Here is a 14,191-nt window from a genome sequence, read left to right on the forward strand (position 1 = left end):
TGAATTAGTGCTTTTTGGATGGATTGATGTGAATTAGCCGAGCAGAGGGCCTCACCCCTCCAAAGGACTGGGATATCACTGCCAAAGTGCTGATGAGGTCAGAGTAAAAGTTATTCCCTATCCCTTGTCTTCTGAGCGAGACAAATATGAACCTCCTTGTATAAGATTGCTGCTCTCGCCTTCTTGCTGGGCAGTGTCTGGCAGTGTCCCTTCCTCTCTCTCCTTCCTGTGTGTGCTGGGCAGTGCCTGGCAGTGTCCCTCCCTCTCTCTCCTTCCTGTGTGTGCTGGGCAGTGCCTGGCAGTGTCCCTCCCTCTCTCTCCTTCCTGTGTGTGCTGGGCAGTGCCTGGCAGTGTCCCTCCCTCTCTCTCCTTCCTGTGTGTGCTGGGCAGTGCCTGGCAGTGTCCCTCCCTCTCTCTCCTTCCTGTGTGTGCTGGGCAGTGTCTGGCAGTGTCCCTCCCTCTCTCTCCTTCCTGTGTGTGCTGGGCAGTGCCTGGCAGTGTCCCTCCCTCTCTCTCCTTCCTGTGTGTGCTGGGCAGTGCCTGGCAGTGTCCCTCCCTCTCTCTCCTTCCTGTGTGTGCTGGGCAGTGCCTGGCAGTGTCCCTCCCTCTCTCTCCTTTCTGTCAGGTCGATACTGTAACGTGCGGTTGAAGATTTCCCGTCTGTAACGTGCTGGGAGCGCACAATTCAGCCGCGTAAGGAGATCCAGCGATACAGTCTCCAGTTTCACGCGTCCTTAGCGCTTCTTAAAACAGACGCATAACCCTTTCCGCACGCAGCATGTACATGATATGTAAATGAACGAATTAGCTGTATAATGAAGGAATTAACTATTCCCCTCCGATACTGTGACGCTCGCTCAGATTATCTCCTTTGTAACCCGCTATTTTGCCGCGGCCTTAACCTGTTAGTTTACCGCCTACCCTCTACTTGGTGTTAGTGTGGTGTTCGAAAATTAAAACGGGAATAAAGTGTAAAAAATGGGGGTAAAACTGTCACTTTCCGAATCCCCCAGGCGTGCGGTCATCGAGGCGGCGGCGGGAGCCGGCGGGCGGATGGGCGCCCGTTCATCCAGGCGGCGGCGGTGGGAGCCGGCGGGCGGGTGGGCGCGCGTTGGATCCAGGCGGCGGTGGGAGCCGGCGAGCGGGTGGGCGCGCGTTGGATCCAGGCGGCGGTGGGAGCCGGCGGGCGGGTGGGCGCGCGTTGGATCCAGGCGGCGGCGGGAGCCGGCGGGCGGATGGGCGCCCGTTCATCCAGGCGGCGGCGGTGGGAGCCGGCGGGCGGGTGGGCGCGCGTTGGATCCAGGCGGCGGTGGGAGCCGGCGAGCGGGTGGGCGCGCGTTGGATCCAGGCGGCGGTGGGAGCCGGCGGGCGGGTGGGCGCGCGTTGGATCCAGGCGGCGGTGGGAGCCGGCGGGCGGGTGGGCGCGTGTTCGATGCAGGCCGCGGCCGGGTGGGCGTGCATTCATCCAGGCAGAGGGAGCCGGTGGCGAAAGCGGCCTCCGGCTCCCTCTGCCTGGATGAATGCACGGCCCCTGCCGGCAGTGAATGAATGCCCGTGCGATTTCGGTGCTCAAGGCCCCGTTCGGTCTCCGGTGCAGCCCCAGTCCTCATTTGAAATGACAGGTACCAGCGCGGCCATGAAGCGTTAGGCCCGCGAACCCAGGATACTGTATAGGCGCTCTATACAGTAAAATGGGTTGTGCGGGCCTAACGCTTGCCTAAGGCTTCGCAGCCGCGGCATGCATTTGCATGCAATTTGAAGAGAGTATCGAGCGGTAGGTGAAGAGAACTGTGCGTGCAGGGAACGAGGGTGCACCTGACACTGCCGCACTGTTTCTACCGCGGCCTTAGAGTATCGATCTGTGTGTGTGCTGGGCAGTGCCTGGCAGTGTCTCCCTCTCTCATTCCTGTGTGTGCTGGGCAGTGTCTGGCAGTGTCCCTCCCTCTCTCTCCTTCCTGTGTGTGCTGGGCAGGGTCTGGCAGTGTCCCTCCCTCTCTCTTTCCTGTGTGCTGGGCAGTGCCTGGCAGTGTCCCTCACTCTCTCTCCTTCCTGTGTGTGCTGGGCAGTGTCTGGCAGTGTCCCTCCCTCTCTCTCCTTCCCGTGTGTGCTGGGCAGTGCCTGGCAGTGTCCCTCCCTCTCTCTCCTTCCCGTGTGTGCTGGGCAGTGCCTGGCAGTGTCCCTCCCTCTCTCTCCTTCCCGTGTGTGCTGGGCAGTGTCTGGCAGTGTCCCTCCCTCTCTCTCCTTTCCGTGTGTGCTGGGCAGTGCCTGGCAGTGTCCCTCCCTCTCTCTCCTTTCTGTGTGTGCTGGGCAGTGTCTGGCAGTGTCTCCCTCTCTCTCCTTTCTGTGTGTGCTGGGCAGTGCCTGGCAGTGTCCCTCCCTCTCTCTCCTTTCTGTGTGTGATGGGCAGTGTCTGGCAGTGTCCCTCCCTCTCTCTCCTTCCTGTGTGTGCTGGGCAGTGTCTGGCAGTGTCCCTCCCTCTCTCCTTTCTGTGTGTGCTGGGCAGTGTCTGGCAGTGTCCCTCCCTCTCTCTCCTTTCTGTGTGCGCTGGGCAGTGTCTGGCAGTGTCTCCCTCTCTCATTCCTGTGTGTGCTGGGCAGTGCCTGGCAGTGTCCCTCACTCTCTCTCCTTTCTGTGTGTGCTGGGCAGTGTCTGGCAGTGTCCCTCACTCTCTCTCCTTTCTGTGTGTGCTGGGCAGTGTCTGGCAGTGTCTCCCTCTCTCATTCCTATGTGTGCTGGGCAGAGTCTGGCAGTGTCCCTCCCTCTCTCCTTCCTGTGTGTGCTGGGCAGTGTCTGGCAGTGTCCCTCCCTCTCTCTCCTTCCTGTGTGTGCTGGGCAGTGTCTGGCAGTGTCCCTCCCTCTCTCTCCTTCCCGTGTGTGCTGGGCAGTGCCTGGCAGTGTCCATCCCTCTCTCTCCTTCCCGTGTGTGCTGGGCAGTGTCTGGCAGTGTCCCTCCCTCTCTCTCCTTCCCGTGTGTGCTGGGCAGTGTCTGGCAGTGTCCCTCCCTCTCTCTCCTTTCCGTGTGTGCTGGGCAGTGCCTGGCAGTGTCCCTCCCTCTCTCTCCTTTCTGTGTGTGATGGGCAGTGTCTGGCAGTGTCCCTCCCTCTCTCTCCTTCCTGTGTGTGCTGGGCAGTGTCTGGCAGTGTCCCTCCCTCTCTCCTTTCTGTGTGTGCTGGGCAGTGCCTGGCAGTGTCCCTCCCTCTCTCTCCTTTCTGTGTGCGCTGGGCAGTGTCTGGCAGTGTCTCCCTCTCTCATTCCTGTGTGTGCTGGGCAGTGCCTGGCAGTGTCCCTCACTCTCTCTCCTTTCTGTGTGTGCTGGGCAGTGTCTGGCAGTGTCCCTCACTCTCTCTCCTTTCTGTGTGTGCTGGGCAGTGTCTGGCAGTGTCTCCCTCTCTCATTCCTATGTGTGCTGGGCAGAGTCTGGCAGTGTCCCTCCCTCTCTCCTTCCTGTGTGTGCTGGGCAGTGTCTGGCAGTGTCCCTCCCTCTCTCTCCTTCCTGTGTGTGCTGGGCAGTGTCTGGCAGTGTCCCTCACTCTCTCTCCTTCCTGTGTGTGCTGGGCAGTGTCTGGCAGTGTCCCTCCCTCTCTCTCCTTCCTGTGTGTGCTGGGCAGTGTCTGGCAGTGTCCCTCCCTCTCTCTCCTTCCTGTGTGTGCTGGGCAGTGTCTGGCAGTGTCCCTCCCTCTCTCTCCTTCCTGTGTGTGCTGGGCAGTGTCTGGCAGTGTCCCTCCCCCTCTCTCCTTCCTGTGTGTGCTGGGTAGTGTCTGGCAGTGTCCCTCCCTCTCTCTCCTTCCTGTGTGTGCTGGGCAGTGTCTGGCAGTGTCCCTCCCCCTCTCTCCTTCCTGTGTGTGCTGGGCAGTGTCTGGCAGTGTCCCTCCCTCTCTCTCCTTCCTGTGTGTGCTGGGCAGTGTCCCTCCCTCTCTCTCCTTTCTGTGTGTGCTGGGCAGTGTCTGGCAGTGTCCCTCCCTCTCTCTCCTTCCTGTGTGTGCTGGGCAGTGTCTGGCAGTGTCCCTCCCTCTCTCTCCTTCCTGTGTGTGCTGGGCAGTGTCTGGCAGTGTCCCTCCCCCTCTCTCCTTCCTGTGTGTGCTGGGTAGTGTCTGGCAGTGTCCCTCCCTCTCTCTCCTTCCTGTGTGTGCTGGGCAGTGTCTGGCAGTGTCCCTCCCCCTCTCTCCTTCCTGTGTGTGCTGGGCAGTGTCTGGCAGTGTCCCTCCCTCTCTCTCCTTCCTGTGTGTGCTGGGCAGTGTCCCTCCCTCTCTCTCCTTTCTGTGTGTGCTGGGCAGTGTCTGGCAGTGTCCCTCCCTCTCTCTCCTTCCTGTGTGTGCTGGGCAGTGTCTGGCAGTGTCCCTCCCTCTCTCTCCTTCCTGTGTGTGCTGGGCAGTGTCTGGCAGTGTCCCTCCCCCTCTCTCCTTCCTGTGTGTGCTGGGTAGTGTCTGGCAGTGTCCCTCCCTCTCTCTCCTTCCTGTGTGTGCTGGGCAGTGTCCCTCCCTCTCTCTCCTTTCTGTGTGTGCTGGGCAGTGCCTGGCAGTGTCTTCCCCTCATGCCTTTCTGATGAGTAGGGAACTTCATTTTCATTGTTTATGGTTCTTTATTTTTCCCAGGAATTTATCAGGGTTTATTATGAGAAGATTAAACATGGAGGAAATCAGCAAACAAAAAATTACTCTTAATTTTTCTTGGTAAATTTTGGAGTTTTATTTTGGAGGACAGAAGTCAGGACTGGTCATTTTAGGTCCCAGGTCGCCTATATGAACTCCCCACAAATGATTATTTAAGTGATCTCTTTCCAGCATTTCCATCTTTTCTATTCTCTTGCTTCCACTCTTTTATTGTGTCCCTTCTTTCTCTGAAGAGTCTCTCTATCTCTCCTCCCTTATCGGCTGTGGTGGCTCCAGGATCCTCCTCCTTCTGCACCTGCATGGAGCCCAGGAGCCCGCCAGCAAGTTGTTCTGGCTTTGGGTGACTGCGAAGCTGCAACCTGGCTGGTGCTTTGGCTCCAGAGCTTTTCCAGCAGCCTGACCCTTCCCCCGAGCCGCGCAGCCTTGGGTGGCTGAGGCCTCACCTCTGAGCACCTGGCACGCAGGTGAGGCTCCTGTAGGAAGGAGAGCGCAGCAGCTGTTAGGGGAGGGCTGGGGCGAGGCGGGGATGGAGAGGACAGGACTTGCACTGGCTTCCGGCCGGCCAGGATGGAAGGAAATCTTTTCAGCTGCAGCTCTTCAAGTCACAGGAAATTAGGGTGAAAATCGGACTAAATCTGGGAATTTACAGATGAAAATCAGTTAAAACTGAAAACGAAAGACCCTGCTGCTGAGCCCGAGCATGCTGGCCAGTGCCCTGACATCAGTATTTCTCACCCAATCTATCAACATTTGTATAACTCGGTGACAATAACTAACATCGTAAAACTCACCAAAGGAAGTTTAACATCAAATGTAAAAATATAAATAAAAAAATGGGAAGCCTCTATAGCTAATAAAAAGGAAAAAAATGACCACATGTGCTGATTTCAAAACTTGCAATTCAAAATGACCTTAGTTAAGCGGGTGATTCAGAAAGGCCTAAAGTATTTACACAGCTGCTCTTGTACCAATTTCCTGCTTCAGCCTCCATCTCATCAGGCAAGGCCCTCAACAAGTCCGGCCTTTCTTCCTGCTTAAGTGCTGGATCCTGAGAACATTTTGCATGTCACTTAGCGCCTGGCCATGCCTGGCTGAGCAGGGCTGCTAATCTGTCCTGCGATGTGGAAGCCCCTTCCACCCGTCTCTGCTGGGGCCAGGGCTGCATGGAGAGCCTCATCCTGCTCTGTCCTGCAACGTGGAAGCCCCTTCCACCCGTCTCTGCTGGGGCCAGGGCTGCATGGAGAGCCTCATCCTGCTCTGTCCTGCGACGTGGAAGCCCCTTCCACGCGTCTCTGCTGGGGCCAGGGCTGCATGGAGAGCCTCATCCTGCTCTGTCCTGCGACGTGGAAGCCCCTTCCACCCGTCTCTGCTGGGGCCAGGGCTGCATGGAGAGCCTCATCCTGCTCTGTCCTGCGACGTGGAAGCCCTTCCACCCGTCTCTGCTGGGGCCAGGGCTGCATGGAGAGCCTCATCCTGCTCTGACCTGCGACGTGGAAGCCCCTTCCACCCGTCTCTGCTGGGGCCAGGGCTGCATGGAGAGCCTCATCCTGCTCTGTCCTGCGACGTGGAAGCCCCTTCCACCCGTCTCTGCTGGGGCCAGGGCTGCATGGAGAGCCTCATCCTGCTCTGTTCTGCGACGTGGAAGCCCCTTCCACCCGTCTCTGCTGGGGCCAGGGCTGCATGGAGAGCCTCATCCTGCTCTGTCCTGCGACGTGGAAGCCCCTTCCACCCGTCTCTGCTGGGGCCAGGGCTGCATGGAGAGCCTCATCCTGCTCTGTCCTGCGACGTGGAAGCCCCTTCCACCCGTCTCTGCTGGGGCCAGGGCTGCATGGAGAGCCTCATCCTGCTCTGTCCTGCGACGTGGAAGCCCCTTCCACCCGTCTCTGCTGGGGCCAGGGCTGCATGGAGAGCCTCATCCTGCTCTGTCCTGCGACGTGGAAGCCCCTTCCACCCGTCTCTGCTGGGGCCAGGGCTGCATGGAGAGCCTCATCCTGCTCTGTCCTGCGACGTGGAAGCCCCTTCCACCCGTCTCTGCTGGGGCCAGGGCTGCATGGAGAACCTCTTCCTGCTCTGTCCTGCGACGTGGAAGCCCCTTCCACCCGTCTCTGCTGGGGCCAGGGCTGCATGGAGAGCCTCATCCTGCTCTGTCCTGCGACGTGGAAGCCCCTTCCACCCGTCTCTGCTGGGGCCAGGGCTGCATGGAGAGCCTCATCCTGCTCTGTCCTGCGACGTGGAAGCCCCTTCCACCCGTCTCTGCTGGGGCCAGGGCTGCATGGAGAGCCTCATCCTGCTCTGTCCTGCGACGTGGAAGCCCCTTCCACCCGTCTCTGCTGGGGCCAGGGCTGCATGGAGAGCCTCATCCTGCTCTGTCCTGCGACGTGGAAGCCCCTTCCACCCGTCTCTGCTGGGGCCAGGGCTGCATGGAGAGCCTCTTCCTGCTCTGTCCTGCGACGTGGAAGCCCCTTCCACCCGTCTCTGCTGGGGCCAGGGCTGCATGGAGAGCCTCATCCTGCTCTGTCCTGCGACGTGGAAGCCCCTTCCACCCGTCTCTGCTGGGGCCAGGGCTGCATGGAGAGCCTCATCCTGCTCTGTCCTGCGACGTGGAAGCCCCTTCCACCCGTCTCTGCTGGGGCCAGGGCTGCATGGAGAGCCTCAACCTGCTCTGTCCTGCGACGTGGAAGCCCCTTCCAGCCGTCTCTGCTGGGGCCAGGGCTGCATGGAGAGCCTCATCCTGCTCTGTCCTGCGACGTGGAAGCCCCTTCCAGCCGTCTCTGATGGGGCCAGGGCTGCATGGAGAGCCTCATCCTGCTCTGTCCTGCGACGTGGAAGCCCCTTCCACCCGTCTCTGCTGGGGCCAGGGCTGCATGGAGAGCCTCATCCTGCTCTGTCCTGCGACGTGGAAGCCCCTTCCACCCATCTCTGCTGGGGCCAGGGCTGCATGGAGAGCCTCTTCCTGCTCTGTCCTGCGACGTGGAAGCCCCTTCCACCCGTCTCTGCTGGGGCCAGGGCTGCATGGAGAGCCTCATCCTGCTCTGTCCTGCGACGTGGAAGCCCCTTCCACCCGTCTCTGCTGGGGCCAGGGCTGCATGGAGAGCCTCTTCCTGCTGCTTGTGGGTTTGTAAGGGCTGGCGTCAGGGCCTCTTTGTTCCCTGAGCTGGGATTCGGGTTTGCTCTTCGCTTTCTTGGAACGTCTGTGGACTCTGGGTAGGGGGAGGGATGGTTTCTGTGCCAGCTGCACTGCTTTGTTTTACTTTTGGTGAGGAAAGGGTTGAGGAACAGTTTAAGCAGGAATTTCACAGCAAAGCAAACAAATCTCCTGTTTTCTTTCTACAGGGCAGGCCTGGAAGAGCAGAGAACCGGTGAGGCTCGCGAGATGGGAAGAGCTGGCAGAGAATACACTTCTTTTGTTTTTAAATAACTGTTTTCTATGACAACATTTCCAATTCCCAAAACAGCACAAATGTGCTTCTTGTTTTTAAACGTTTGGGGTGTGAGGCTTTTCTGAGAGAAGTTATGTGCATTCCTTTTGAAACCCTGCAGCGCGTGTGCACGGGACTTTCTAATGGGTCATTTCAGGGCCCTTTGAATCCTTCATTCTCACAAGACCACTCTGCCCCTCAGTGCCTGGTTCCTTCATTCAGTACAGATTTGGATATCTTGTGCCACTATATTGCTCCCGCTGGACACCGGGAAACAGTTCACTCTTGGCACCTCGGTGCAGCCTTCCCTGCTTGCATTGCTCATTTCCTTATGAATTCGCCTGAACTTGGCATTTCCTTTTTTTGGTTCCTAGCCAGGAGTAAATCCTTTCTCATTTTGGAAGATCTCTAGCATTAGCATCTGCGGTTGCTCTTCACTGGGCTCCCCTTCTTTCATCCATTTTATAAGGATGCATTCTCTCCATATTGTTAGGATCCAATCTATTAAGGGCCAAATTTTGAAAGCGTCGCTCGAGCTAATAGGCCCTTATAGGGGTGTTTGTGAGCCACATGTGAGTAACACGGATTTTAAAAACCCGCTATCTACTCGTGTATATGCACGTGCATGAGCCAAAGGGGCAGGGTGTGGGCGCTCTGGAGCGGGAGCCACAGTTACGTGTGTGAATCTGTATTTTAAAACAGGAGGCCGCAGTGCCTGGTGGCTTGTGAGCTGCATAGCTTTACGACGTCTGAAGAACCTTTAACTCCGTCTCTCTGCATTGCACATCCACAGACATCGCACAATTTCTTCTATAAGCTTTGGTTCTGTTAAAGGACGTGTGGTACTGGCCTTGACAGAATTGCTTGGCCCTGGCATCCGATTTTTGTTTTCTGCATATTCTCCAGACCTGCTAGTCTGAGTCACCTTGCTTGTAAGTCTCATCATGGCTAACACAGCCCACATGACCTGTGCGTCTGATATCAGCCCACATCTGATGTTCCTGAATGTAATCCATGTCGAAAAGCGGAATATAAATAAGTAAGATACAGCATACAAACAAAATAGCTGCTTCTTTCCTGGTTACTCTGTGTGTCTGCATTGGTTATTTCAGAAATCTCATGTGCATGGAGTAAATCTTTCCTTGTTATGTAGATTAGACTTTCATCCTAAACTAATATTTTGAAAAGTGGAATGTCATTTTAATCTGTTTTGTGCTTGCTGTTGTCTTCACCATGGTTACTCCTTGGCTAAAAGTGCTCCTTTCTTGGAATGTGGGTTCTCCTTGGAGATTAACGGGGGCTCTGGGTCTGGGCTGCTTTATCTTCATTTGCTGGACAGACGGAGGATGCCTCCCAGGCTTTGGACAGTTGTTATGGAGATTTTGTTCCTAACCGGTCCTGAGCATGTAAAGGTACCGAATGTATGGCAGCACCTTCTTTGAGACACCTGGTGCTCTGCAGGGACGTTTCCTCTTGGCCCTGTAGCATGGATTGTTTATTCCTAAAGCCTCAGACACAGATGGAAGAGCTCCTTTACCCTCTCCAGAGATTGGGGCTGTTCTGTTAAACCTTCGCCCATCTGTGAAGAATTGGCTCCTCCTGACTCGCCATGACCTCCACCAAAAAGGCCCTGTCTTGTATCTTTATAACCAATGTCTGACCTGATGGACAAGGCTCTGCACAATTTTAGTAGCCCCTTCTCTGGGTTCTGTTTTGGCCCAGCAGTTTCCTCCCAGGGCTGGGATTGGGAACCAGGAGCCTTCCTTCATAGCTACCGAGGCATTGTTTTCCCTTTTGTATTCCCTCCCAATTCATGGAGCCTGGAGGTCTCTACCCCTCCTTCTGTGCACTAAGGATCTTGCAGAGAAATCTGCAATGAACACTCAGATTCATCATGAAGTGCAGTCCTGCAGAGAGTCTGTCTGCAGAAAGGTGGCTTTGAGTAGCTGATGGCAAGCGGCCGGATTGAGTGCTTTCCAGCAGCCACTCAGCCCACTTTCCCTGGTTATGCAAATAAGGAATCCTTAAAGCGCTGGCTCAGAGATGTGAGTCAGGCTGTGCTGTATCAGAACAGGGACTTGGTTTGGTGCTAAGGTGCCCTGCCTTCCTGATTGCATACAGATGGTTTCATAGGCTGTGTGCTGACGTGTTTATGCAAAAGCACAACTTGCAGTGCGATAGAGCCAGGGTCCCGTCCGACGTCCACCAGTTTCTGACTGTGTGACCCAGTGCGACCCAGGCTTCTTTCCTTCTCCATGGCTGACCTTGTGATGCATTGCAAACCTGTGTAATAGCCCCCAGTGAGCTCCGTAGGGTAAAAAGAAGAGCTGGATAATGCAGAAGCACAGCAGCCCCACATCTTAGTGGGACAGAGCAGCAAAACAAATCCACAAACAATAAAAATGAAAAGGAATTTGGAGAAAAAAGGCAGAAAGTGTCTAGAGGCAAGACCTCTGTAATATTTCCTAATTCTCTGCTGTTTCAATAAGGCCATGCACTAGATGTCACTGTGCCAACCCCCGTACCCTTTTCAGCAAACGACTGCACTGTGATTCCAGTCTTCAGCTTCCCACCCCCCTGCCTAACCAGTACAGACAGATTCCTGCCCTTTAGCACCCCCTGTTATCCTGCTTCAGAGTCCTTTCCTCTCCCATCTTAATTTTCAGAAATGTGGTCTTGCAGGGTCCCGGGATGGCATCTGAGAGGAGCCATGCACCACTGTTAGTTTTTCCTTTGGAACTTTTATTGTCTGGATGCTCAGGCGGAAGGGGGGTTCCCCACTACTTCCTTTTTAAAGGTTAGCACCAGCTGCCTGGTTCCACCCTGGTTAAAGTGGAGCCCATCCCTTCAGAAAAGACTCCCCCCTTCCCAGTTGCACAAAACTGAATCCCTCTTCCTTGCACCATCGTCTCATCTATGTGCTGAGACTCTAGAGCTCTCCTGCCTCTGGGGACCTGCGGGTGGAACAGGGAGCGTTTCAGAGAGGTTCTGGATTTCAGCTTTCTACCTAAGAGCCTACATTTGGCTTCCGGAACCTCCCTCCCACATTTTCCTATGTGGTCAATGTAACCCTAATATATAAAAAGGGCTCCAGGGGTGATCCGGGAAACCTTAGACCGGTGAGCCTGACTTCAGTGCCGGGAAAGACTGTGGAAAATATTATAAGGAATAAAATCACAGAACATATAAATAGATATGATTTAATGAGCCACAGCCAGCATGGCTTTACCCAAGGCAAGTCTTGCCTCACAAATCTGCTTAATTGTTTTGAAGGGAAGAATAAACACGTGGATAAAGGTGAACTGGTAGATGTGGTGTATTTGGATTTTCAGAAGGAGTTTGACAAAATCCCTCATGAAAAAGTTCTAAGAAAACTAAAAAGTCATGGGATAGGAGATGTCCTTTATGGATTGTAACCTGGTTAAAAGACAGGAAAGAGTAGGAATAAATGGTCAATATGATCCCCCCTCCCCCAGACTTTCCGCACATCTACAAAGTGCAAGAGTGCCTTGTGTCATTGCACTGCAAGACTGATGAACAGATCATTGGAATGACCTAACAAAGAAATGATAAGCATGACATATGTTCCCTCCAGGACATATAAGGACCCCATATGGAGTGAAATTTCCGCAAATCATGTCGTTTAGCAGCTGTGATTTTGCTCACACACTGTATCAAGTCTGGATAACACCTTATTCAGAGGCGGGGCAGCTTTCCGTTTCCAATAGCAGGCAATCTTAATCCTGGCCGCTATGCAAAACTGTTATATCAGAAGTTGGGAAACAGTACAATACTTTCAAGAGAACAATTCAGAAGTGCAATCTCCAACAACAAAACAATAACTTCTTGTAGGATCTCTGAAAGAAGAGTCATTATCTATTTCCAAAACAACCGAATAACAGGACAAACCCACCAGATATGGAAAAAGGATCCCACAGAGTTACAACCCCTCCAGCAAATGTTACTAACATATGTCCAATTCCCATAAATGCGATGTACGATCTTGAATTGTATCTCTTAGGTTGGCAGATGATAAATGATTGAAAAAGCAAATGTACAATATCTGCCACTTCCATTTCATGCCCCAAGTCACCATTTCAGTATCTCCCCAACTTATCAAGATGAGTAGCAGTGAGCTATTTGTTCAATAAGTGTCCCCAAATTCCAACTTTGTTAAATTTGGGAATTGTATAGATAAAAGTCTCATTGTCTGAAAAAGTAATATTTTCAAATTTTCCATCACAAGTCTTTAGACTACAGTGTCAGATTTGTAAATATGCGGAAAAAAAAACAGTTTGCTGGAAGGTCCGATTAGGGTTTTTTAATTGATGAAAAGAGCTCAAAGAACCCAAATCATCCTGAACTAGTTGGCTTAAGCAGTACAGCCTCTTCTTTTCCCATGTATGAAATACAGATGTTTCAAGACCAACTGGAAAAGTTTGATGTCCAGTCAAATGTAGGAAAGGCGAAACATTAAACTCTTTGTGATCCCAAACTCACCCCCATTTCCACGCTTTCACGAAGGCCGCAGTTCAATATGTGTTGACATGTAACGCTTTTAACTAAATTTCTAGGAAAATGATTTCAATTTATATCTTTATGTGGCCAAACTAATTCCTCCATCAACCCTTCTCTAAGCCCATTCTTATATATAGTGCAGCAAACATGCAGCATTAAGCACTTGTAAGTCAGGTACCCCTAAGCCTCCAAACCTTTTCATGCATCAAGGTATTTAAGCTTTAAAAAGTTTTAACAGCTCAACAAAAATGAAGATGCAGACCACCGTCCAGCAGTGGGATGCGGACGAGCCAGGCTTTTGCACAGAGTGCCACATCTGTCTGAGAGGCCTATTTGTGTACAAAGAGTTCCTGGCTCTGAGAATGAGTGGCAGACCTGAAGACGTTGAGGCAGACGGGAATTTAGAAATAAAAACTTCCAGTCTAGCAACGCCTGTGCTGCTGTGGAGGAGCCACCCAGCTATCTCCATTCGGAAGCCCTAACCCTTCCCTCCTGGGCATTCTCCCCTGGAGAGACATCCTCAATATGAGAGGAAAAGGCGGCATCTGGAGAGCAGGTCACAGCTACAGGATCACCCCAAGGTAATGGTCTCCTTCCCGGTGGCGTTGCTTCTTCAAAACAGCACTTAATTTGTGTTAACATTTTTAAAGCTGTTTAAGGAGTGGGTAGATTTAAATCTAACTATTCTGTTAGTTTGTCAATGACCAGCAATAGGAATAAAAGTTAGACGATTACTAAATAGGAGTTAATTGCAGATTACATTCAAACCTTAAACTCCACGCAGGATTGATTCAGAGTTGGTGTATTTCACAGCACACAGAATAGTTCAGCTTTTCCAAAAATTCTTTGCAGGATGTAAGCCCTTTCCCAGCACCTACCTGCTAGCAGATACAGCATGCGCTCAGGAGCTACGCAGGTAAACTCCCTGTGCTGAAAATGACGCTGCTGTTTGTGGCTGCCTCAGGATGCGTGCAGAGCCAGGGAGGGACAGGAAAGTACACCTGGTACTTTTCGTTTTGAAATCCCCACTTGGTGCATTATTTCCCGTGCTTTGCATCTGCTTCGGAATAGGTGAAAAGTCCACGGGCAATTTTAGGCCACCACTGGCTGCCAGATTTGCAAAGGGAAACTCTGATTCCACCAAAATGTACAAATTGCCCTGATTTTCTATTCTTACCTGACTGTAAATTGCTTTGTTATTAGGCAGAATTGTCATGTTTTTAAAATTCTACAACAATTTACAGTCGGGTAAGAATAGAAAATCAGGGCAATTTGTTAAGCCGTTTAGCCCCAGAAAAGAAGTGGGTATGGGTTTGAAAGGCAGAACCGATGTCTGTAAACAGTGCCTGTCTTTATTTGTCCCCCAGATGTCATGGCGTCCTCAGTATCGCACCTCAAAGTTCAGGAATGTCTACGGGAAGGTGGCAAACCGAGAGCAGTGCTTTGATGGCGTCCCCATCACCAAGAACGTGCATGACAACCACTTTTGTGCCGTCAATGCCAAGTTCCTGGCTATTGTAACAGAGTGTGCTGGCGGAGGAGCCTTTCTGGTCATCCCTCTGGAGCAGGTTCGTACTTTTCACTCCCATTCCACACAGGAAGCGCTGGGATGTCACCTTCTGCTGTTTGACATGGGAAGATGGG

At 53.2% G+C, this 14,191-nt stretch overlaps 1 protein-coding gene across 5 annotated transcripts in view; it reads left to right on the forward strand.

Annotated features, from left to right (window-relative positions):
- Positions 1–14,191, forward strand: part of CORO2B (coronin 2B) — a 99,430-nt gene that overhangs the window by 34,767 nt on the left and 50,472 nt on the right. For 3 of the 5 annotated variants that reach the window (XM_029574404.1, XM_029574408.1, XM_029574405.1), the window contains exon 2: positions 13,915–14,115. The exons of 1 other annotated variant lie outside the window; for it this stretch is intronic. In XM_029574404.1, the coding sequence (XP_029430264.1) occupies positions 13,915–14,115 (201 nt within the window). Of the gene's footprint in view, positions 1–11,458; positions 13,129–13,914; positions 14,116–14,191 lie in introns of those variants that run through there. One more of the 5 variants, XM_029574406.1, reaches the window with a different exon arrangement.

Source organism: Rhinatrema bivittatum, chromosome 13, assembly GCF_901001135.1.
Source record: "Rhinatrema bivittatum chromosome 13, aRhiBiv1.1, whole genome shotgun sequence".
NCBI classification, from domain to species: domain Eukaryota; kingdom Metazoa; phylum Chordata; class Amphibia; order Gymnophiona; family Rhinatrematidae; genus Rhinatrema; species Rhinatrema bivittatum.